The sequence below is a fragment of the Drosophila mojavensis genome, unplaced genomic scaffold, assembly GCF_018153725.1.
Source record: "Drosophila mojavensis isolate 15081-1352.22 unplaced genomic scaffold, ASM1815372v1 contig_136, whole genome shotgun sequence".
In the NCBI taxonomy this organism is placed as follows: Eukaryota; Metazoa; Arthropoda; class Insecta; order Diptera; family Drosophilidae; genus Drosophila; species Drosophila mojavensis.
In genome coordinates this window covers 30,185,927-30,211,285 of record NW_025318667.1, presented here as the reverse complement: position 1 = coordinate 30,211,285, position 25,359 = coordinate 30,185,927, and the positions used below count along the sequence as shown (strand labels likewise).

The 25,359-nt window shown below is 39.7% G+C and overlaps 1 protein-coding gene across 9 annotated transcripts in view; it reads right to left on the bottom strand.

Annotated features, from left to right (window-relative positions):
- Window positions 1-25,359, bottom strand: part of LOC6586215 (phospholipid-transporting ATPase ID) — a 42,159-nt gene that overhangs the window by 10,343 nt on the left and 6,457 nt on the right. For 3 of the 9 annotated variants that reach the window (XM_044008416.1, XM_044008422.1, XM_044008421.1), the window contains exons 1-5: window positions 4,282-4,625; window positions 1,128-1,930; window positions 967-1,025; window positions 643-855; window positions 32-568 (exon numbers count right to left, since the gene is read on the bottom strand). In XM_044008416.1, the coding sequence (XP_043864351.1) occupies window positions 32-568; window positions 643-855; window positions 967-1,025; window positions 1,128-1,869 (1,551 nt within the window). In that variant the 5' untranslated portion in view covers window positions 1,870-1,930; window positions 4,282-4,625. Of the gene's footprint in view, window positions 1-31; window positions 569-642; window positions 856-966; window positions 1,026-1,127; window positions 1,978-4,281; window positions 4,626-9,640; window positions 10,002-25,359 lie in introns of those variants that run through there. The other 6 variants (XM_044008426.1, XM_044008439.1, XM_044008430.1 and 3 more) reach the window with 4 other exon arrangements.

The following is a 25,359-nucleotide window of genomic DNA, read 5'->3' as shown; positions in this document are numbered from 1 at the left end:
AGTTTGCTTGGATATGTATGCCGTGGCTGACCCCAATGATGATGAAGTTGAGCAGGCGATCAACTCCAGTGCTCTTGAACTGCGTCTTGCCCGAGTTCTGCATCAGCTTGGTGTCGACGCCGGCAAAGACCACGACACCGTAGCACCACTGCGTGTTGCGCAGAACACAGCCACGCAGCAGAATCTTGTCGTTGTCGAGAGCGAAGCGCTGATTCTTCCACATGAGGGTTCCCTCGAACTTGTTCAGCAGATTATTGGGTCGCTCGCAGATGATCTCGCCGTTGAAGTTCCACAGCAGATCGTGCTGCTCGCCCAGCTCCGTTGTCTCGATCAAGCATTGCTTAGCCTTCAGATTCGTCTCCCCATCCAGTTCGGCCGTTTCAATGAAGCACAGTCCATTTGGCTCCGATGTCGTCAACAGCATTATATCGGCGGCCACAAACTGATTGTTGTCGAGGCGAATCACATCGCCCACCTGGACGTCTGACCACTTGGCCTCTACCAGCTTGCCATTGCGCAGGGTCTTCGACTTGCGGTTATTCACCTGCGAGTCGGACAGATGTCGTTGCTGTCGGGACAAGGAATGGATACCTTTAGTTCCATATACCTACATACATATATATATTTCACATATATACTTACGATATCGTCGTAGGCATCCTTCACGGCAGTCAGCGTCAGCACTCCGATCAAGGGAATCGCTGTCGTCACCGGAGTCAGCGAGGATATCGCAGGTATCAGCTGGAGCACCAGCAAGCACAGGAAATAAAAGTTCGCCAATCGCTGGAACTGTTCCAGCAGATTGAACGGCAGAAACGTCAACAGGGTATACTTCGATGTCTTGATGTAGTTGTTCTATGTGCGGGAAAGGAATAAAACACATCGATTTGATAGTTTTCCATCGGACAATCAGATAAATCGATTCAATTCAGCTGTAAGGTCGAAAAGATTCTGAAATGAACTTACGTGATACTTAAACTGAGAGTTAAAATCTTTGTCGTTAGCGCGGATTCTGCGTTCATTATCTGTAAGAGAAAGAAGCGGAGGAGCTTAGATTAGCTGAGAAATTCGCCGGGATAATAAAGATTGGGCTAAGTTCTATTAGCTACAACCCCGTTCCCATTTACCCGAGAAGTAGTACGAGCTGCGGCGACGTCGCATTTGCGACAGACGCCGCAGATTACGAGCCGACGCCGAAGCCGAGAGCTGAGGTTGCGAGCCGAGATCTCCGCTTTGGAGGCGACTGTGACGACGGCTGGGCAGGCTGTCGGGGGCACTGCGTCGCCAGCTGGCGAACCGTTGTAGCACGGAAAGACGCGGCTTGGACGGCGGCTGTTCCTTGTACTGCTGTTCCACATCGATGGCCGCCTTGGGTTCATCCCCAGCGTCCGCATTGGCCAAGCTGTAGAAGCTATCGGCCAGGTGGCTCGACGCAGTAGCTGACGATGGCACTGCCGGCTTGATGTGCGTGGCCGCGGGCGAGGCGATTGTCAGAGTTGAGTTGCCAATGTTCGTGATCTCCGGTTGGGCCAGGCGCACCTGTTGCTGTTCGAGATCATGCTCGTGCTCTGGCTCCACCGCCAGCTGCATTTGCTCCTCCTCACAGCGTAGCAGTCGTCGCCGTCGCGATTTACTGGCGAAGTTAAACCAGCGACTGCGACGCGTCGTTGCAGCCGTCGGCTGTGCGGCTGCAGCTGACCAATGCTCTATATCCGGTTCCTGTTGTTCCTGTTCCTGCTCCAGTTCTCGCTCCTGCTCCCGCTGTTGTTGTTGCTGTCTTATATCTGCACTCAGCACACCCAGTTCGAGTGTATCCGGTCTTTGGCGCGTACGTTGCCCCGCCTCGCTGCCTTTTCTAGTGCCGGGCATGACGGCGACTTTAAATAGCTAGCTGCCTCTTCAACTCCTCATCTCTCATACCGTCTCTTATCTTTATGCATGAATATATGTTCATATATATCAATTGTTATTCATATTCTTTCGGTTTACCATCATTGTCATCGTCGCCATTGTCGTAAAAGAAATGGTAGCGGGGTTAAGATACAGGGTAAAATAAGATAAAGACCCAAGACTCTCTTCTCTTCTCCTCTAATAATAGTAACAGCAATGTAACAAGGAGAGCAACAATGAGAACAACAAGAAAAACAGCTGTGCAGGCCGCGAATGTTTTTCATCAATTTATTGGACGATTGGTTCCACGCGGCGCATGAGTAATATATAAAGTATATACGCTTTTGCCTTTGATTTGGATTTTCGGATTTGTCTTTCGTGAGCTGTAAACAGCGGTGGCTATTTATCGCGCCCCGACGTACAGTGGGCACTTGCTACAACAGTAAGTGATAAACTTTTGATATTCCTCAAATACTTTGGATGAAGATATTAAGAACCTCCTTTCATTATTTTATGTCTTGTTAAAGTGAAAGATGCTGTTCCATAAAAACGTAACTTAATTGGCTTAATTCAACACTCAGAAAGTGACTGTATAAGGCGTGACTACTGTAGCTGCCGGCTGTACTATTCCAACAACAATAACAACAGGCAAAAGCCAGAAAACGGAAATCTGTTTAAAATATTTAAAATTCTTGTTAGAACAATATTTCGTGCTTGGCGAACAATGGGAGAACAAATTTGAAATTTGAATTAATTTCCAATATTTATTTATTTTCCTTCATTGCTGCTGTCGTTTTTGTTCTCTGATTACTATTGGCAAATACGATTCAAGGGTGTTAATTAGGTCTCATTGCGTTTTTGAAAGTGCAATTTGAGCATGAAAAGTGCAAAATGAGAACTAGGCCAAATGCTGTACATATCATTTGGTTACACGGTATGCTAGACAACATTGTAGTAGGCATTAAGACGTTGGCTTGATCTGGGATAACTCAAATATCTTCAATGTACATCACATCTTAGTAAAAGGTTTAACAAAAAGTTGTTGTTTTTTTACTCTTAAATACCTATATAATACTCCATGCGTATATTTATAGCAATAGATCTTACAGGGTATAAAATATGTGGGGTTACCTTTGCTACAATTGTGTTATTATTGTAATATTAATATTAATATATAGTTTTTGCCTCAATTAGTGAAATTTACGTAGGGTATATCAACGTCTCTTCAAAATGTGTGTAAAAGCACATAAAATATTATCGATAAAAATAAACCTGCAAAGGTTCACATGAATATGTCATTCAGAGTCTGCGTCGCTTTGTGGAGATGGAGAAGATGGCAACTGTGGAAGGTGCGCCAACTGTGGATGCCGGGAAATAGAGCAGTAGAGCAACAGGTAACAAGAGCCGTGGCAATGCGATGCAAATTGGCTTGACTACAGGTGCGTCTACTACCCAAAGTGGCTAGACGCAAGTGGAGGTGGGCTTTCGCAGTGTGATCATGAGCCGCATGGTTACTGCTGTTGCCAGTGTCCTTAACTGAACTCATTCGCTCTCTCTTACTCTGGCACCCAAGGGGAAGTTGGCCTGTGCGAAGAGCACGACCAGAAATCAAATGTAGTTGTTTGTGCTCTCTAATTTGACATTCATTTGATTCGTTGTCAATTGTTTGAAGACTGCTCCGAGAGAGCAAAAACGAGAGAGTAACAAAATGAGCAGCCGGCAAGGCGGCAACGGCACATAACTATTCACCTATTGTGCATGAGTGTGTGTGTGTGTGTGCGTGTGCGTGCCTGTGTGAGTGTCCACTCCTCCTTCCCATTTCACATGCATGAGTCACGCATACGAGTGTTGCTCCTTGCGCCCTTTGCTGTGCCCGCTTGCCGTTCGGCTGAGCAGGGCGTAAGCGTGCTTTTTGTTTTCTTTTTACATTACACTCTGTAGGTTGTCGCATGCGTCACCATGGCAAAAGCCCTGCCGTTGTGAGGCGGTGCTGCCCAGTTTACAAGAATTAACCCAAGTGCGAGTAAAATGCGAGAGAGCAGAGACAATGCCAAGCCAATAGCGAATCGATGGAGGCTCAATAATAATTATGCTGAGGCAGCAGCTAAATAAAATTAGCAAGCACTCGGCACAAAATGAGGTGGCGCGCTTCAGTGAGTCGGTGGGTGGGTTCAGGGGCGGGTCTCAGTGTTTCAGCGTTTCGGCGTTTCAGTGCTGGGTGCCAGGTGCCAAATGGCAGATGTCCGTGCATCATCCGCATCGGCAAGAGCGACAACGACGATGACGACGACGACGACGACGGCAACGGCGATGGGCAGAATGACCATAACAACAAGAGAAGACAACACTCGTTTGTTGTTGTCGCATTTTCGATATTTGCTATTTGCGTACATTTTTAGCACATTTCTTATTGCACTTGCACTTGTTTTTCCTCTTGTTGCTATTGTTGCTTTTGTTGTTGCTGCCGTTTCTGCTGTTGTTGCAACGTGTTTGACAAAACGTTTATTTATTTGTTGTTTTCCCGATTGAGCATTTGGCATTCGTACGCACTTATATCATATCATCATAAATTGGACAGCGTTTTGTGCAATTGAAAGCATTATTGGCGAGAAAGGCAACAAGAGCAACAATAACAAGAAGAACAACAACGACGACGACGACGACGACGGCAATCACAATGAGAAACGCGAAAATAAAAACGCGAAAAACGCGAGAAACGAGCGCTGACCAAACGGTAAACAGCAAACGGGCAACTGCCAAGAAGCGAACTGCGAAAACGTAACGACGCGAGCGACGACGACGACGACGCGGCATCGCCAGCGCCAGCGCTAGCGTCAGCAGCAGCGACGCGTCGCGACGCTGACGCAATGGCAACCAAGCAACCAAACTTACACCCAACAGCCCCACCAGCCTAGCAACGCCGCCAGAAGACTTGCGAGAACCAACACACAACGACGACGCTGGCGTCGACGTCGACGCTGGCGTTAACGCTGACGCTGACATCGACGCCATTGCCAGGACAACGGCGTGAATGGACGGTGGAAAATTAACTATAAATATATCGAAGATTTGCTACCCTTCTTTGGGCTTCCTATATAACGTAATAAGTATGAAAAGAGCAAGGTATTGTTATAATATTAATTACAATTTTTATTGGTACAATTTGACAATTCACTTATCGGATATTATGGTTGATCTTCACACGGAGCTGGGATAGAGATTTTTCTGGCAGTCCGGCCTCGCTAACATTTAGGAGTATATCAATATAAGGACAAAATAAAGAAGATAAATATCGAAAGCTCTTATGAACACCCCATTGGGTTTGCCAAAATAATTCACAAAATTTGGACAAGTTGAAAATACATTTTTTTTTAATTAAACGCTTAAAATTTAAAGCTCAAAAATATTAAACTGTATTTATAATTAATTTTTCCATTCGACATCCAAATTTATTATAGCTATTTAAAGCGAATCTTCCTAGCTTGATAGTCTAATGTTCTATGCAAACAATACGACAATGTTTCGGTAAGGGTATTAACAAGTCGTATTTATTACAGTGAAATTTGTCAAGCTTGTCAAGCGAAAAATGAGCAAAACGCTGAGCGCATATATTGGTCGCAGAGAGGGATATCAGGTAGGCAGGAAAAGAGCGCGAGTGAGTGTAAGCCACAGAGAGAGAGAGAGGGGGGAGAGAGAGTCAGAAGGTGAGTGATAGAGAGGGTGAACAAGAGAGGGGGAAGAGCAACTGAGGGCAAGAGAATGTGCTTATGAAAAGACAACATTTAGAAGTGAAAGGCCAAAAGAAAACTTAGTGCGACGCTCTTAGACGACCCCTTATATATGTGTGTGTGTGTGTGTGTGTGTGTGTGTGTGTGTGTGTGTATGTGCGAGTGGGAGAGTAAGAGAGAGCAAGACGAAGAGGGATCTGAGCAATGGGTGGGGAAGCAACATAAATTGCATAAACCTACATTCCGTTAGTATGTTGTTGTGTGTGTGCGTATATGTAGTATGCATGCATGTGTAATACAATTGCAAACGGGAATCGCCTTTTTTTCTTTGTTTACACATTGTTTTTGTAATTATAGCTCTCTTGGGCCAGCGACAGAATTTCAAATTGAAGGCAAATAACTACAAACACACACGCACCTACACAAACACACACACGTAGGCACACCTACTCAGGCTGCGCTCTGGAAGTCTACTTTCACTGTTTGTTCATCAATCATTTCAGCAATTTGCCTGCAAACACACACACACACATACACACTCACAAACAACATTTCTTTCTGTTTTGATTTGAGAATAATCGAAAGCTTATTGAAGGGCAAGAAGAAATGTGAAGCAATTGTGAGCTGAACTCTTAAGTTGAGTTGATTTGAATCGCATTGAGTTCTATTGTGTAGCATACAAATGCAGTAGGAGCTGCTGGGGCGCAACAGGTGCTCACAGATTGCGCATACGTTGCGTATGCCAGACCACGAAGTTCTCAAAGAAGAAGCTTTCTTCACTAATTTGATTTAATTTGATGATGTCATAAAATTGAGCACTCTCTTCCAATTCAAACGAACTACTGAACTTATTCAATGAACTACCTACACATGTAGCTCTATAGTTCACGAGCTGAACTGAACTTGTCAACGTATGTAGTTCATAATTTCAAAATGAATTTAAATCCAGAGTTCCAAAAATCCAATATCTGACTATAGTGTCAAAGCTTCACTCATAGAAATATTATTAATATATGCAAAAGACATAGACAATGGCCAAGAGATACGCGTATCCACATTCGTTAATGATGCTTTAATCCTCATATGTACATTAACCCAGCGGCAATCAACGCAATTAAATGACGTATAATTTGCGCACACAAATATCCATTACTTTAAGAGTTTGCCACGCGAGCAAAACTACTGGGAACAGTGCATTCCGAGAGAGGTCGACTAGGATATACCCTACACACAGGTATACATAGGCAAAACCCCGCACTAATAGAAATAGAGTGATAGAACGTATGTTTTAGATATGCGCTCTCAATGCAATTCGTCGAACGCAACTATGACATCAAAATATTTTATAAACGTAAAATCCTAACATCCGCTATAAGAAATTCACTTTCGTTTTCGTTTCATGAGAAATTAAAAGGTATAACAAATCTGTTATATTCATGATGAAAAAAGTAGAAACATTTATTATACTTCATCATTTGTGTTGTATATATGTATGTATACTAAATTTGGATGACATAGAATACTCCTTCACATCCCATCAGCAATTTAGTAGCTAAGTTTAGCTCTTTACCACGCCTCTACTGGGCGTAGACACCTCATTTTTGGTCAGTTCTTAGAACAAGCTGACGGAAACTTAACTGCAAAATTTCTATGCTTACGCTCTAAAAATGTGATAATTACAGGGTATATCCGTGATAGATTTTGATCTTTTGATCTCTATATTCTTCAGCTAATATGATTTCTGACATATCGGAAAATGCATTTTCCGCTTTGCCACGCGTGGGCGTGGGCGGGAACACTTTATGAATCGGACATATACACGAGTATGTGTTCCAAATTTTAAGTCTCTAACTTCCATAGCGCCGAAGTAAACTGCGGTCATTCAGACAGACAGACGGACAGCAAGACATTGCACAAAACCAAAATTTTACTTTCGTGAATGAGTATAACAATTCGTAATGGGAAAGGTATGCGAGAAATCCGTTATATTCATAATATGTGTAAGAGTCAGAACAACTAAATGCAAAATTTGATAAATGAAGCTTTTGTAGTCTACAATTAACCAGATTGATGCGATCGAGCAGACGGACGGGCAGAGAGACAGAGTGTTGCTATGTCTTTTTCTCAGTGCTACAAACACTGGCACAAAACGAATATAACCTAATGTACTTTCAATGGGTACATTGTATCAGAGAAATTAAACAACAACAAGTCGCGAAACTGGAAACGACAACAAAAAGAAGAAAAACAAGAATAGCAATAACAACGACAACGTCACAAATCATGACCCAATAACGTACACAAAACGGAAACGATTCCATTAGATTGAAACAGTTTGTTGTTGTTGTTGTTGTTGTTGCTGTTATTATTATTGGCATTTCATTCATTCACTCATTCATTGAATTTGACAAAGTCGCGAAGCGTCAGTTTCTATCTGCTTCCCCTGTTTTTCTTTTTGTCATTTTTTGCGTATTCCCCTTAGTCAAGGTGCTACAGTAACTCCCACTTTCACTCCCGCACGCACACACACACAGTCGCGTAGGATGATTGGCAGCCCTCGGTGGCGAAATCGTGTCAGGGTCGATTGAGCGAGAGCTAAGAAACCCCCGCCTAGGGCTCCCAATTGATAGAAAACGGGGCCAATGTCAAGTAAGTAAAACATAACTAATTATAATGGCACCTGTACACAATTCTCATGCTTTCACCTGTACACAAATCAGAACAGAAATCGTTAAGACACAATTCGCCTACGTATGTACATATATCCCACTGTTGGGAATACAGGGATATATCCCCGTTGAATGACGAGCAGCAGACATTGATTGACAGTTTTGCCAAAAGTCGGTGCTTATCAAAGAGAAAAGATGTATGACATATTAATAAACTGTCAATCTCTGACAGGTCATATATGACATAAATACATATACATATGCATAGTACATATAGTAGTGTGGGTGTGGCACCCTTAAAATAACTTTTTGCATTGGAAAAAGATTTTAACCCATTTATGTATGGGACGTTGTTAATCAAACAATTATCCCGAATTAGCTATAGACAAGTCTACAGATCTATAAACTAATTAAGTTGACTGATTTGATTTATTGGTCTACGAATTGATTGATTGACAATAATTGACTGATTGCCTAAATGATTGTTCGATCAAATGGTCAGAACAATTGACTGATCCAATAATTGACTCAATGGCCAAATGATTGACTTATTAATTGATTGCTTAACTGATTGACGTATTGATTTTCTATATAAGTCAATGATTGAAAAACTGACTGAATGATTGATGGACTGATTGATTGATTGGAAGATAAAGAAGACGGAAATCATAAGCTGAATTGATTAACCCATCTACTTTCTGGTTATTTAATTGTGTGATTGATACGCCGACTGATTTCAACGGTTTCTGATTGATTGATTGGTTGATTAACTGCCTGAGTCCCTGATGAACGAACTTTTTCTTTATTGACACATTGATTATTAAAATGGTAGATCAATTGGTCGACCGATCGAATAACTTCAAAACGGTTCGATAAGTTGATCAACTTTTTTATTAGCTGATTGATTAAACTCTTGTAAATGATTCATAGGTTTACTTTTCCACTTAAACTTACAGAAAATACATTTGAAAGAATCACTTTTTAAAGGCGAATAATTCAATGATTCTTGGTTAATGTATAGCTGGGAAATATGTATAATATGATGAAAAAATTAAATTAACTTAGCACAGATTTCAATACAAGCTATTATTTGTTTTAAAGGAATTATTTGTTTAATAGAATTTTTAAATAATGCAAATTGGCTTATACTGGTCCTATGATTTAATTATTATAATTAAAGTGTTAATTAATTCGTTCTTGGCAATAGCTTAACTTGGCTAGAAAACAAATTTAAAATTTAGAGAGAAAAGAGAAAACTTTCACAGTGGTGCTATCAGTTTATTTCACCCCAGTTCATATATAGATACATAGGATCTATGAAAATGTTTAGATGATTTGATTTTCGTAACTTACCTTTGGCTAATTGTGGCTGAGTTTTTGTGCCCATTATGAAGAGATGCTACAGCATATGCGAGATCCGTTGATGCTCAACTGAATGTTTATGCACGATTCACTGTCTCATTCGCACCACGCCCACTTTCGCTCGGTCTTACTCCCTGTCTGTGGGTGTTCAGGCTGCTGCGGCTGTGCCGCCCGGAGGTCTGGACTTCAATGGAGCCGCTGCAGCTCGACGCTTGCTGCTCGCCACGAGACTAATTGCTGTCGTTGTTCTCGTTGCTGTTGTTGCTACTGTTGTTGCCGCTGTTGTTGCTGTTGCTGTTGGCCAGGTATAGACGGTCAACTCCATGTGTTGGCCTTGCCGTGCCGCGGTCAGCTGTGGAAGGAGTGAAAGGCTATGAAGATGAATCATATATGTACATCGGACCATCTATCCATATATGTATGCATAACAAGTTGTCTTTTCCTAACGCTTAAATTATTGATGCGAGTTACTGTCTTTGCCTAAGGCTGCGGCTGCGGCTACAGCTGCGGACACGGCAGCGGCAGGTGGCACGCGCCACACACATTTGACACGTACATGGCATGATATGAGTGTTAACTTCAACTGGCCGACTGGACAGCTGGACAAGTTTCCATCGACTTGGAAACTTTCAATGTCCCGTGGCTGTTATTGAATTCAAACTTGACCGTATGGGCTACATAAATCTTTTATAACAATTAACTTGTGGTAATTGTCACACGGTTATCTTCCTCTTCTTTCCCCATATACTTTTTTTTTAGGCTAATTTCAATTTTTAGTTCGATTTCGATGTCAGTTCTGGGAATCCCAGCAGTAGGTCATCAATAGTTTATCTTTACCTTTACCTTTACCTTTACCTTTACCTTCAGAAATCAACGAGCAAGGAACCGGACTGACCGACTCACCAATTGACCGTATGACCAACTGATTCGACGGAATACAAAATATAGTCGCCGGCTGCGTGCGACTCGCAGCAGCTGTCCCGTTGCGATGTAATTTGGCTAATGCACTTTAGCCAACTACAACAGTCATATGACATACGGGCACATAAGACGCCCTAAGACCCAAGCCCCCAACTGGGCCAAAAAAAAAAACACTCACTCTTATTTGCTAAAGCAACTTTCGACTGGAATACTCTTCCCACACGCAGCAGCAAATTGCGAAATTACTAAATTGCTGGCATTTTATAATTGACAAATTGTCGAGGCGTTGAGCCAGACGAGGTCCTCAGCTGCACGCAGTCTAGAAACGCTTACTCGATTAGTGCGTCATATGAAGTGATCGAGTGACTGACTGACGATCAAGACTTATCAATCAAGTAATTTGTGATTGAAACTTAATCTTGTCAGCTGAACTTGCAGTAAAAAATCTAGTCCATTGTACGTTCTTAAATATACGCTATAGCTTGTAATTACCATGCTCATAGAAAAATACAGGTAAGAACGTTGCAGTCGGGCGTTACGAACTGCAGAATACTCATTCACCTCCCATCAGCAATTAGTAGTAGTGGAGGTTACCAGTAACTCAACTGTCCAAATTTGAAGCGTCTAGCTCTTAAACTGTAGTGTGCGGTTTGCCACGCCCCTTATGGTCGGACATATCTTCGCCATAGCTTTTCGGTCTTGTGTGGTCAGCCCGAGTATATATCAAAATTTGAGATCCAGGTCAATAGTGTCCAAAATATAGCAGAATTCAAGTCCAATTTGCCACGCCCCTAGTAGGCGTAGACATATAATTTTATCCTTTATAGAATCATTGCATTTGCTCACATGCAAAATTTCAACGTTCTAGCTTTAAAACACTAATAGATACAGTTATATACGATTTGCCACGCCTCCAATGGGCGTAGATATATCCGCCATAACTTGCCGCTCTTAGTGGTCGAGTGCGCTCATACGGACAGACGGACGGACAACAAGACGGATATTGTACAAAACCAATATACTTATTTCAATTTCGTGAATGAGTATAAAAAAAATCAAAAATAAGTAGAGTGCTCTAGTTGATACAGACGGACAGGGCTATATCGACTCAGCTCATCGTCCTGATCTAGAATATATATTTTTTATGGGGTCTGCGATGATTCCTTCTGCCTGTTACATACTTTTCACAAGACCATTATACCCTGAATTTCCATTTTCAATAAGATAGTAAATACATACTCCAATTTATGTGTGAACACGTGTATGACAAATTCGCATACTTGACGCTGCTTTTCACGTGCTTTTGCCGATCGGTCAAACCTTTAACTAATTCACCACTGTGTTACTAAGTGGACTTCATAGATAAACATAAAAACAGACTTACAGACGGGCAGTGCTATTCAAGAATATATATTCTTCATGGAATCTCCCCTTTCTGTCCGTTTTATACACTTTAACAATACCATTATACACTGATGTTCCATTTTAAAAATATATCATATTTATATAAAAAAAAAAAAAAAAAAAAAAAAAATTATTATATTTAATATTGAAATTATATATTTATATACATATATAGCCCATTAGATATGGCACATCAGGGTATAATGGTTATATATGTATGTATTTATATATAACATAAAATATATTTATATTCATGTCAAATAATATTATTTTTTCATCGATCATTTATCGATCGATCGTCATTTGAATCTGTTTCTTAAAAAAAAAATATTTTTAATTAGTCAGTCAAAAAATATGTCAAAATTCAAGCTATAATTCTTGGATTTGTATAAATGAGATATTCAAAGAGTTCACACACAACGGTCGGTCAGTCGAACGAACAGTAAGAGAAGCATAGGACAATTCCAATTTGCGTTTTACACTTGGTCAACGCGTATAAATTAAAATTCAATTTATTAGACAAAAAGGACAAGTCTGCAAAGAGTCATCAGGTATAAGTTGTATCCCTAATATAATTTAGAACTAGCCCTGCCCATTTAGCATTATCTAGTATTTTATAGTTGGTTAACACAATAGATCAGAGATATCAAACAAAAACTATACGCAAGCATGTTAAAGTCACTCAAAAACATATATCTACTCTTCTAATACTGTGCTTTCTAATACAATTTACAGCTGCCAAGTCAAAATATAAGATTTGTATAGCTGCATCACATCAGACTCCCTGATATATCTAAATTCACATTAAAAACTCTTAATACAAATAAAAATCTATTCCTATAGAAAAACTAGATATTTACTCTTTTAAATTCTCTTGCGCCTATTGAAATTTGTGATCGACGTTGTCCTACACGACATATTTTCATCACTCGCTCACTTATTTATAGTGCGATTTCAGTGGATCTCTTTCATTTTTCGTTATCTTTCCAACAACCAATTTCCAATTGGCCGGAATATCGTTAATTGGTCAAATGCTTATGGGGATGTATTCATGGTGTGACGCCAGAATGTTGCCACCTCGTTAGTATTTTCGTTGAGTTTGTCTCTGCACCTTCTGCCCTTTTCAGTACACAAACAAGCTTTTTCGCACGACCACAGTCAACACTCACTACGAAGACCGAATGCGCCGTATCTAAATAACAACTGAGCTGCTGACGAGCAAGTGTAATTACTGTAGCGCAAATCGAAGGCATTTAAATTTGACTAATGAGTGTGCGTGCGTGTGTGTGTGTGTGTGGGTGTGCGTTTGTGTATGTAGGTGTACAAGCCGGATATGGTAATGAGTGCGAGGGCGAGGGGTCCGGGTTGAGGGTTGAGCACTGCGTTTTCACTAAATGCCCGCGTAATATTTCATAATTTATTTGCGAAGCGTAAACAAAACCTGATGGAGAATTAATAACGCCAACAACAACAGCAAAAACAATGTAAACGTTGTGCGTTTTGTACGTAAGACCGATTGAACCGATTAACCGATTCGTCACGGATGAGAGACACAGCAGCAAAGCATGTGGATGACAATCTGTCAGACAAGCATGCGCTGGCCGCAAGTGGGAGCGAGCGAGATAGTAGTAGACACAAAGTAAATCAAAACAAACGATAAAACAGTGCTCAGGAAAGCGGCGAAAGCAAAATAAAGATAGCTTCATAAAGATCGCAGCGAGTGCAAGCGCACCTGAAACATATAGAGAGTGCGTACGGGAAAGAGAGAGAGAGAGATTTAGAGAGCACGAGACATTTGCCAAAGTCGAACGGTAAATGCGCTTCACAAGTAACAGCATTGTATACATATGAGATGTGAATGATATTACAAAGATATTGCAAAAATACTGAAATGGGTTAGTATGAGTAATGTATAAATGTATGTTGAGATGTATGTATATCCATGTATACTATATACACATATTAATTGAGACCAAATAAGATTCTGTCATACACTTTATATATGTATGTATTTATACGCATGTTTTACACAAACACACATCTGTAGAACGTAAGGTGAGTAATCGCGGCACTTGCATACATACATACAAGCGTAAAACCCCAAGCAAGTTAAACACAAAACAAAAAGACGCAAACCTCAAAATCCGAAAGCAAATGAGTCGCTATTCAAATATGTAAATGGCTGCGTCTGCTGTGTGTTTGTGTGTGCAGAGTACAAACACACAACCGAATGAACAGAGAAGTGACTGAAAGTAATACTCTATTATGGCATACATATATTGGCGTATAACAAACGTTAAAGAATAAAACAAGTAAGAAGGCTCCAGTCGAGACTGCTCGACTAGGAGATACCCTGAACCCTCCAAGCTGATATTCTAATCATTCTGCACTTCTTCTATGCACACATGCATCCGCACGCACGCATAAGGCTGCGCTCTGCTAACTGCGCTGCGGCTGGGCTTGGGCTGCGCTGCAATGTGGGCAATATTATGACAATTTATTTGTTGAATTATTTCTTTTGTAGACATACAATCTTAATGAAACTTTTAGAGCGTAAGCATATGGTTAAAATGTGTGTACATTCCAAAGCACAAGTCTCTAGTACTTGAAATGCGTTTTTTACAAATTGGGGGCGAAGGGGGCGTGGTATCTAAAATCTGTAAATTACAAAATCTTTGTGTCCATTAACTCTATATACAACGCAAATTTAAAGTCTCCAGGTTTAAAAGTGTTCAAACTAGGCTGAAAAAACCAAGTCGATTTTTCGATTATTCTCGATAAAAAAGTTATCGGATGAGTTATCGAAAAAATAAAGCAAACTCGTACTTCCTATGGTATACACGAGTATGCATGCCAAATTTCAGCTCTCTAGCTCTTATATCTTCTGAGATCCTTTTGCTCATACGGACGGACGGACGGACGGACGGACGGAGGGACGGACGGACAGACGGACAGGGCTATATCGACTCAGCTCGTCGTCCTGATCAAGAATATATATACTTTATGGGGTCTGCGATGATTCCTTCTGCCTGTTACATACTTTTCACAAAACCATTATACCCTGATTTCCCATTTTCAATGGGTTCAGGGTATAAAAAACCATCATCAGAAACTCATTCTTTGATGAGACAACTGAGTCCTTTACTAAAAACTGATCTAGATACGAGATTTGGAGATCTGGAATAGTTAGCAGACTTGTACAGAGTTGTGAATTCTTCTCGGAAATGAAACTAGCAGCGTTCTTTATAAAATTCGAATGGTCTTTCCATATTGTAAAAAATTAAAAATTGAAAACTTCACGCATAATTATTGGAAAAAGGATTTCTCGACAAGGTTGTAAGAACTCAAAATTAATTACTTGCCTGGATTGTAAGTCTATCATTTATTTTATTCTTATCTAAAAAAAATAAACATATGATATAGATCAGTTCTACACATCAGATGTAACATAAGATTCGATCAAGAACCAATTCAAAATTATTTTTGCATCAAACGGTATATAGGGTATTTCAAGGCGAACCCTAATTCGACTGCCAATTTTGCTACAATTGAAATAATGATGGGAATTCCATTGCATCGATGGTTGAATTATTTTGATATTAGCCATGGCCTCTCTGTGAGTAGCCTATCGAATTGCGAACGATTAAATCAAGAGAGGGAAAGAGAGAGAGAGAGAGAGACAGGGAGAGGGAGGGAGTGAGAAAGGGCTTTATGCGATTATAATAAATATGTAATTCATCCGAGCTAATCGGCGACCATTTGTTGGACTCGCAATCAAGCCCAGCCGTTGCCTATATATCTAAATAAATGTGTTTAGTCAGACTTTTATGGAACTAGAACTAATTAACTTTTGCTCAAGCCGGCGACACAGAGTGTATGAAATTATTAGATTTATGACTAGGGATCTTGTGGGATGTTTCATGGTTTTAAGGAGCTCTCACACTCGTATATGCATCTAATATTAAACCGTTATTTTTGGCCTAATTACCCAATAATACGGCTAACAGCTGATGTAGATATGTATATTAACATATCTGTGTCATGTTACACGCGTCGTATGCGCAATTCGACACTGCGACGGGGACTCTAATAAGCTTCCATCATTAGCTGTCCATGTTTGGGATTCGGGTTGATGGCACGAAGCACCTGGGGCTAACCCCTTCTTCCATCCGTAGCCATAACTTATATTTGGAATTATAATTTTTTGAAATATTTGTATTTGACTAAAACCTGTTTTATACCCTAGCATACCGTTGGAATAAGAGCTTTATATAGGTCTTTGGCAAATGGCGTGGTAGTGCACATAGAGTGAACATATTTGTTTACCCGGACGATGAGCTGAGCCCACCTAGCCATATCTGTTTGCCCATGTATTTGTCCAATTGAAACTTATACCTGGCTGCAACAAGACGTTTATTTGTTTTCAAGATATAAATAGATTATAAATATTTAGAATATTATATATCAATTTCATTTCAACAAAGACTGGAAATCTTATTTAAACCGATTTAAAACCTTAGTCTTCTTAGTAAGATAAATATATAGATGAGCTTAAATGTCAAAATTATTTCTAAGCCCGAAGTTTGGATTTGATGGCTGTTCGTGGAATAAGCACAGCAGCTGTAAGCGTGTATATTCCTGTCTCTGTCTATGTGTGTGTATGTATATGTATGTGAGTGTATTTGTGTGTAGAAGGAACATTACTAGAATGATCAAACAAGCGGCTTTCTGCAGGAGGTTAAGAGTAACTTCTAGTCGAGCATTGCCGATAGAAATAGTTGAACTTAAAATGTACTGGGACATACACTTGGAGAACACCTTGAACTTGGACTATTTTACAGTTATCGAAAGAAGTCGAACGAAACAAAAATCGAAAACATTTTATTAGCTGTCTTGAGGAGGAAGGAATGACGTAAAATTTCTACATGCGCTGAAAGAACTGCCATTTATATCGCTAATCCCTTGTCAAAGAAGAGCTCTGTGTTCTCTTGCATAGTGGCGTCTTTTGTGTATACTAGGGTATAGCTGCAGTGGGACGAATCAAATTGAATGGCATGTATTCAATTTGAATTTGAATTTCAATTTCAATTTCAATTTGCATTTGAATTTGAATTGATTTCGTTTGATTAATAGCACCAAGCTGGGTGCCTGCTCACGTGCAAATTGATCAGAACAGAGAGCGAGAGGAGCTGCCATCGGAACTTGCATAAATAATTTAGCTCACATTTTCCCAGTGAATGGCGGAATGAATTGTAAGTGCGCGGCAAAGGTCATTGTTTCCCACATATCTACATACCGTTGATAGCTCCAATTGACCAAACCCCCTAATGGCCAGTGTGCACTAAAATAGCCTGTTAAATATAGCCTATATATTCTGTCTTGGGCTACAAGCATTAATAATGCCTGGCTAGTCCTTTGGTAGATCCCATTCTTAATAATTACGCACATAAACTTCAGCTGTGACAGGGCTTTCAGTTCCCAGATCAGTTACGGACGGCGATCAACGAAAGCATGATATATCATGTTAATCGTTAACAAGAATATCTACAGAAATGACTTACCATTAAGGAAGAATTCTATTTCTAAACTATCATTAAACAAAAATCAGGGATTTTGGACTTCCTTACCATACAGCTTATAAAAGACTTAGCTTATATAAGACTTAGCTAAAATAATTCGTATAAGCTCTGGGTCCTAAATGCTAGAAACATGATATATTTAATATATTTGTATGATAATAATAATCCATTGGCGGATCTGAAAAGCCTTAACACTTTAAAATTCAAATTTCTGAGTTTCTCTAGTTTCACTTGCATGAACGAGTACGAAAAACCTATTTCACTTGTGCATTGGCAAATACATCTGAATTTCGTGTATCTACAACAAAAGCTACTCAGGAAGCGAATGCTTCCCATGGTAAAGCCCTTTAGTGCAGCATATGTGTGTGTGTGCAAGTGTTCCTTGTTATGCAATAATACCTGAGGAAATAAGATGGCCCTCTATTATAAATTCCGACTGATAACTTTTAGCCTTTGGCTCCTTTACCCAGAAAACATAAGAAATCGATTTACAACCATCTCGTATCCAAGCAGCCAATGCCGATGTTTTAATGATGTCGGCAATCGGAAGACAGTGAGTTGAGTTGACAATACTTGAAATAATCATTCATTGGCTTTTATGTACGAATTCCTCGGCTATTGCCTATTTACAGGTGGCAGAACTCATGCATCCACACACACACGCGCACATCTACAACAGAGCACAATAAGTATGCAGTTACTGTGTAAACTACTTCCATTTAATCTCGATTCAAAGTGCATTTTAACCCTAATTCGGATTTATCATTTATTCTGCAGACAGATTCTATTCAAGATTTCATTACAAATACATATAATAATTGTTTATTGTTAGTTAGTTAGTGTTAATATACAACAAGTAATGACGTTCCAGTCGGACGTTACCAAATGCAGAATACTTACATATACACATCCTATCAGCAATTTAGCAGCTAAGTCTAGCTATTATACTGTAGAAAATGCAGTTTTTCCCGATTCGCCACGCCCTTAGTGGGCGGATCCGGAAAATTTTAACACTTTATAATCGGAGCTATACACGAGTATGTGTTCCAAATTTCAAGTCTCTAGCTTACAAACCGCCGAAAAAATTGCGTTCATACAGACAAACAGACGGACAAAACTGACATGCACAAAACCAATATACTCATTTCACTTTCGTGAATGAGCTACTCAAAAATCGCTACTAGGAGAAATGATCAAGATCTCCTCTAACTAATCGATATATGTATGTATGATAAAATGAATTGAATGAAATAGTTTTATCTCACACAATCTTATATACGTAGTATATATATATATTTATATATATATTTTGAAATTTTTTAAAAACGTGTTTTCCCATTGTATACTATAATTTGTAGATAATATCGACAGATTTACAACTATAATTTATACGGATGAATAATTGAGTTCATTTGAGTTTCGGACTTGAGTTCAACTATTGTTCACATTTTCTATATGTAGCTAACGACAAAGTCTGTTTAGTCTCAGCATAATTAACTGCCTCTTCATCCGTCCGCCTGTTCTTCCGTCCGAGAGTGCGCATATTACTCTCCATTTCTGGCTGCTCCATAGCAATTAATATTGACTGTAGCAATGTCTGCAAGCTCATGTGGTAGGCGAAGCTATCACATGTGCCACATTCGCTGCATGACGAAAATGCTTTGGGGCTATGGTAATTAAAATGGAAAGCATTCCCTCATATAACTATGTATTATGCATGTGTATATATATATAGATAGAGCATATTTTTGATTCGTTTATTAAAAATTGATTGGCTAGGCAGGAGAGGTAAAGCCGAATTTTGAGTCTCGGGTTCATCCGTGCGGTTAACCATTTAGCCTACGACTGCCGGCCACGGCAGCCACTTGTTGAGCCCTGGAAACGGTAAAGTGGGCCACCAATTGTCGCTCGACACCCAGAATGAGTTATACCAGACTGTCAAGTGATTGTCCAATGGCTCCGAATTGGGTTGCCCAGCTGCGTGATGCGTGCGCCGCACACGGTTGCGTGTGGCCTATCTATCACTAGGACAGCGACAGTGACAGAGACCAGCTAACGGTGCAGCAATCTCCCGCGGCTCCCCAGGGGGCCGATGCGATCCACAGCAGCTGATAGCAAAGGATGTTTCCATGGGGAAAGCCCTGACATACACAAAGCACGCGAAAACACCAAAAGCAACGAAAGAGCAAACAAACAAACGAAAATACTGCTGGAAAAGGTATGAAGTCCAGTAAATACTAACGAACAAAGAAGGCGAGAGTGCACGACCAGCAGCTACCCTGTAAGCATTTAAAGTGATTATAAATATGCCATATAAATCAACAAAAGTTATAAAGGGGAAAACGAAAATTATATAAAAAAGAGAAATCCAAACAAGCCACATTCTCGACTAGCAGCTACCCTGCAAACGGACTGCGGTATGCAGTATAATCAAACTGTATTAAAAAGCATATTTCGGTTGGTTTTAATGGTTAAATGGTATACAAAACTGAACAAAAACGTTTAGCTCATTTTCAGGTAGGGCATGCATCGACTAACTGCTAATTTGCATAGCAGATAAGGTCGAATGACCCTTATTGATTGTCCATATCTAATTTGCCCAACATTGGCCATCATTAGCATACCCCAATGGTCGTATTCATTGTTACAGGGTATACAGGACAGACACCTACGCACAGTGACAACGCTTTAGCAAATTTCCTTAATTGACTTGCACACTGGTCTGAAGCTGCTGAGAAAATAAAACAAATCAGTTTTGCTTTGCAAAAAATTCTAAAATTTATTCAATTCAATGAATTTCCAATGATATTTATTGCAAGTTTCGCTGAGCTCTAGCTCAGAATAGAGCCGATAATACTAACAAGAAGTCTCTATAAATACATACGGAACATTTAGTTTAAGGTACGCCGAGCTCTACTCAACAATAATAGAGAACGATTTGCATTGCATTAACACTGCCAATTGAATATTTATTATTTGACTACGAGTTAAGGGTTTCGGAATGTGGCCTTAGATTAGCACTGCTCCCACTTAATTCTAATATAAATATATATTTACGAGGTCCGAATTCGCATATGGGCATTATCCTATTATTATCACATGTTTCTTTTACAATTGATCATTTCGAGCTCAATCTGTTGTGATAACAATTCTATATCAGTGTGTATAATAGCCTTAAGAAAATCATTTAGTCGGGTGAGTCAGATCTGAGCTAACTAAGTATCTGTAGTTGGAAAAATCATGTACAATTAACTAGGAGAAAGTATACGGCTAGAAGATACCCTGATTTTTCACTTTGTGCGAATTACGCAAAGTGGAAGTTCTAAACTGAAACACTCTATAATTTTTATGAACTTTAATATATGGTCAGCTAACAAAAGTTTATTATCGATTTAAATGGATAGACTCAGCCTGCGGGAGAATACATAAATATGTATACACATAATTAAAATTCTTCTAATCGAATGAAACGCTTTCAGTAACGTTAAGCATTAACAAGGACTATGAATGGCATAGTAATTAATTAAAGCTAACGATGATTGTAATGTAATTTCACCAATAAGTAAGCTTGGTGTTGTTGTTTTTTTATCGCTTTTGCATTTTGCACCACTGTGAATTGTTTTGGGGCAATCCATTTGCGACATTGACTGAATGTCAACTTAGGTAATGTTTGTTGTGAATGGCATCCGAGCGATTGTTTGAGTTAAGCCAGTCCATACGAAATGCCAGTTGGCCATCATATTAATGGACACCTACGTGTATTTGTTTGTTTGTGTGTGTGTATGTACTTGCGGTTCTATGCATAGACATGTAAGGATATGTGGGCGTAAACATAGCAGCTATGAATGTGTGTGAGTGTGAGTAAATGACAGACACACAGACAGACCGAGAGAGAGAGAGAGAGAAAGACAGTGAGAGAGAAAGTGAGAGCATATATAGAGTAAATAAGAAAGAGCTGAGAGTGAAAGTGTATTGAGCAATGCAATTAGAGCTACGATTAATCAATTTACTCTTACGATTAGTATTCGCATTGCCATTCAAATTCCTGATTCAATATTGACATTCAACATTAATTTGCATTGAATACTTATACAAACGAAGTATAGACCATATAGTCTGGGTTTTCTTTTCATATAAGTCCTTTCGTTTGATGTTTTTTCTAGCCTCTTACCATTTCATTATCCATATCGCCTAGGCTTAAGTTGCGCTTCTTAATCTGGGGCATCTGAATGAGTATTAAACAGTCGGCTGAGCTCGACAGCTCAGGAAACGCAAAGCTCGCTTACTTTCAAATATTAGATGCTTATTTGGACATTGCATTTTTGTGTGTGTGTTTTTTTTTTTTTGCATTGCAAATTGCAATTAGGCAGTTCGTGCCGCACGAGAATTCCAGACGCCTCTGCTTTGGAGAAGGGCCATGGTCTGGGTCAGGATTTGTATATGCTTAAACTTTACAGAAATGTCAACTAATGCAATATAGAAACAAGAAGCCGCTTGGAGCGACCGTCTAGCCACCTGGCTACCTGGCTGGTTGGCTGCTAGGTCAATCAATTGATCATTTGTTCAATTGGTCAAGCAGCAAAGCATTTAGTCGCGCACGAGCCATTAGGAAAACACATATTGCGAACGTCGGTCGACTGACCCAGGACACGCTATGCCATGCTACGCCAGGACACGCCAGCAATAACTGTAATAATAACTGACCACCCGTCAACGGCTCTGAGACGAACGCCCACTGGCCAACTCTCTACAGCTATTCGATTTTTCATACCCCTCGCCGCATATGCTGTTCTATCCACACATCCATTTCTACACACATTTCATTAAACACTTCTTTCCCAGCTCATATTTGAAGATTAATATACGAACACATATGCCTTGTACATATTTATAAACGTATACATCTACCTTTCCATTAAAGTCTACATGCTTCGAAATGATTTTCGAATAGTCTTGAGAACACATGAGAACTCCACCTAGGCAAACACGTCATCAATATAACATATATTATTTACTGCATTATAATAGCAAATTAAAATATTATCTATTACTAATGGAATCAACTATTAATGGTTGGCAATTATACATATTTTATTTACACATAAATGCATACAAAATGTTTCAAAAATATTTTTTTGTAATCTTAGAAATAGTCCATGTCTCAAGAACTCCAGCTTATAAAATACAAATCAAACAAAAAGATTTCAAAATTCTCTTACTTCATCACTTTGCCACTAAAATCCCATACAGGGTATATTAAAACCTGAAATACAGAGAGAACATTATGATTTCACGTTTTCCGTTGTTTTTGTTTTCCACCGTTTGGCCACGACATTGGTTCCCACCGCCCCTTTTGCCCGCCCACAGTCGAGTCTGGCTGAATGGTTTCAGTGCCTTTGACACTGACCGAAACACAGAGGACCTCGTTCTCATCGACGTTCATGTCTCTGTCCTAGTTGTGGCGTGTATTCGCTGCTTGCTGTGGTCCTGTGTCCGCAGGGCTTCAATTGTTCAATTGTTCGATTGTCTGATTGTAGGTTGTACGCCATACGTTGTACGCCATACGCCACACGCCACACGCCACACGCTGCACCCCACACGCCGTACTTCGTTGAGACCGTTATTTTTCCCCCCTCACTTTCACTTTTCGTCGTCGTCAGTGGGGCAGTTGGCCGTGGCCAGAGGACTACGCAGTGATTTCGCCGGACTACTCTTAACTAACCTGCACTGTCTATGCACTATTCCCCCATTGTCTCTAGTGTCTGGACTGTCTGCCCGGCTGCTGTCAATCAATGCCTCTCATTGTTTTACTACCAATCGCATACGGAAGTGTAAACAATTAGATCGCATATCAAATGGAGCTGTTTAATAGTAGTGCATACGATATTTTCCTAATAATTGTGGCGAAAAGTAAGCGAAATTCGTTTTACTTTTGCTTTTAATTGCTAACATCACATACCCACTTCTTATACATGTACTCTGGGCACTTGGGGCTTGATAATGTTGAAATACATCTGGAAAATGATTACTAAATAGCATTAAAATTGATTTGTATAACCATTCCTTCCCATTAAAGTCAACAATATATCCCATAGTCGTATATCTTATTCATGAACTATGTAGAGTGTGTATTGCTAAGATAGGAGTATTAATATACCTTATGGTATTTCAACATTATCAATAACAGCATTATTTATATAATAGCGTCGTATTCTACCACCAGTAGAAATCAAATCTGCCATTAACACTGAATGAGTAACTTAATGCGACTCAACATGTGTATATGCATATGCATGTCTTCCACGTACGTCCACATCTGTACACACGGATCAAGTCGAATTCCAATAATCAATAGCTTTACCATTTCTAAACAGACGATTAAGTGGAATTCGCATTTATTTCTTTATAGAGATGTAATAAGTCTGTTCTACCTTCTTACTAGCCCATATGAGAGGATATCTTCCTAACTGGGAAAGTTCTCTGCGTGTCTGGCAATAGTACAATTTTCAATACACATTTGCGAGAAGCTATCAATAATTTTCAAGAAACTTGGGTGACGCATGCTATACCGAAAGCCAGTTTGCTATGTAAGCTTCTATATATTCTGAGATCGATGAGACAGGCAGTGCTTAATCGGCTTAACTATTGTTTTCCGTACAGAATTTGATCCTTATATTATTATTAGAATTGAATTTTTATACCCTGAACCCATTGAAAATGGGAAATCAGGGTATAATGGTTTTGTTAAAAGTATGTAACAGGCAGAAGGGATCATCGCAGACCGCATAAAGTATATATATTCTTGATCAGGACGACGAGCTGAGTCGAGCTGAGTTTTTTTCAGCCTAGTTTCAACACTTTTAAACCTGGAGACTTCAAATTTGCGTTGTATATAGAGTTAATGAACACAAAGATTTTGTAATTTACAGATTTTGGATACCACGCTCCCTTCGTCCCCAATTTATAAAAAACGCATTTCAAGTACTAGAGACTTGTGCTTTGGAATGTACACACATTTTAGCCATATGATTATGCTCTGAAAGATTCTATGTCTACAAAAGAAATTGTTCAACAAATAAATTCTCATAATATTGCCCACATTGCAGCGCAGCCCAAGCGCAGCCGCTGCTTACTGCGCAGTTAGCAAAGCGCGTGCTTATAAGTGCATGTGTATATATGTGTGCATAGAAGAAGTGCAGAATGATTAGAATATCAGCTTGGAGGGTTCAGGGTATCTCCTAGTCGAGCAATCTCGACTGGAGCCTTCTTACTTGTTTTAAATGTCCGTATATATAGCGCGGATATCGAGATTATCTCCAAAAATCGATAGCTCTTTCCGTATTTTATTATCGATTAAAAGAATTATCGAAAATCAGTAATAAGTTTATATGTTACATCCTTAAAGCTAGAGTTGCCAAATTTAAAATGTAGATGTATGTATTTTATAGAATTTCGGCTTTTGTTATAGTGAACCTCCGCTCCCCTCCCCTTATATTCACCCCCTAAATGTGTACAAGGAGTACTTCAAATACTAAAGACTTGTGCTTTGGCAAATGCACGCATTTCAATGCTATAATGATGATCTAAAATGAAATCTATCATGAAGACAGTCCCTCCTCAAGAAAAGTTATTAAACATTTAAGTTCCCATAGTAAGCCCGCACTGCAGATCATGCGTGTTTACGCGTGCGTGCCTGTGTGTGCGCGTATGCATGTGCATGTTTTTTTTTTGTATGCAGGAGTCCGCGAAGAATTATTGATTGATAATTATTCAGGAGATCTCATAGCCGAGCAGTCTCGACTAGAA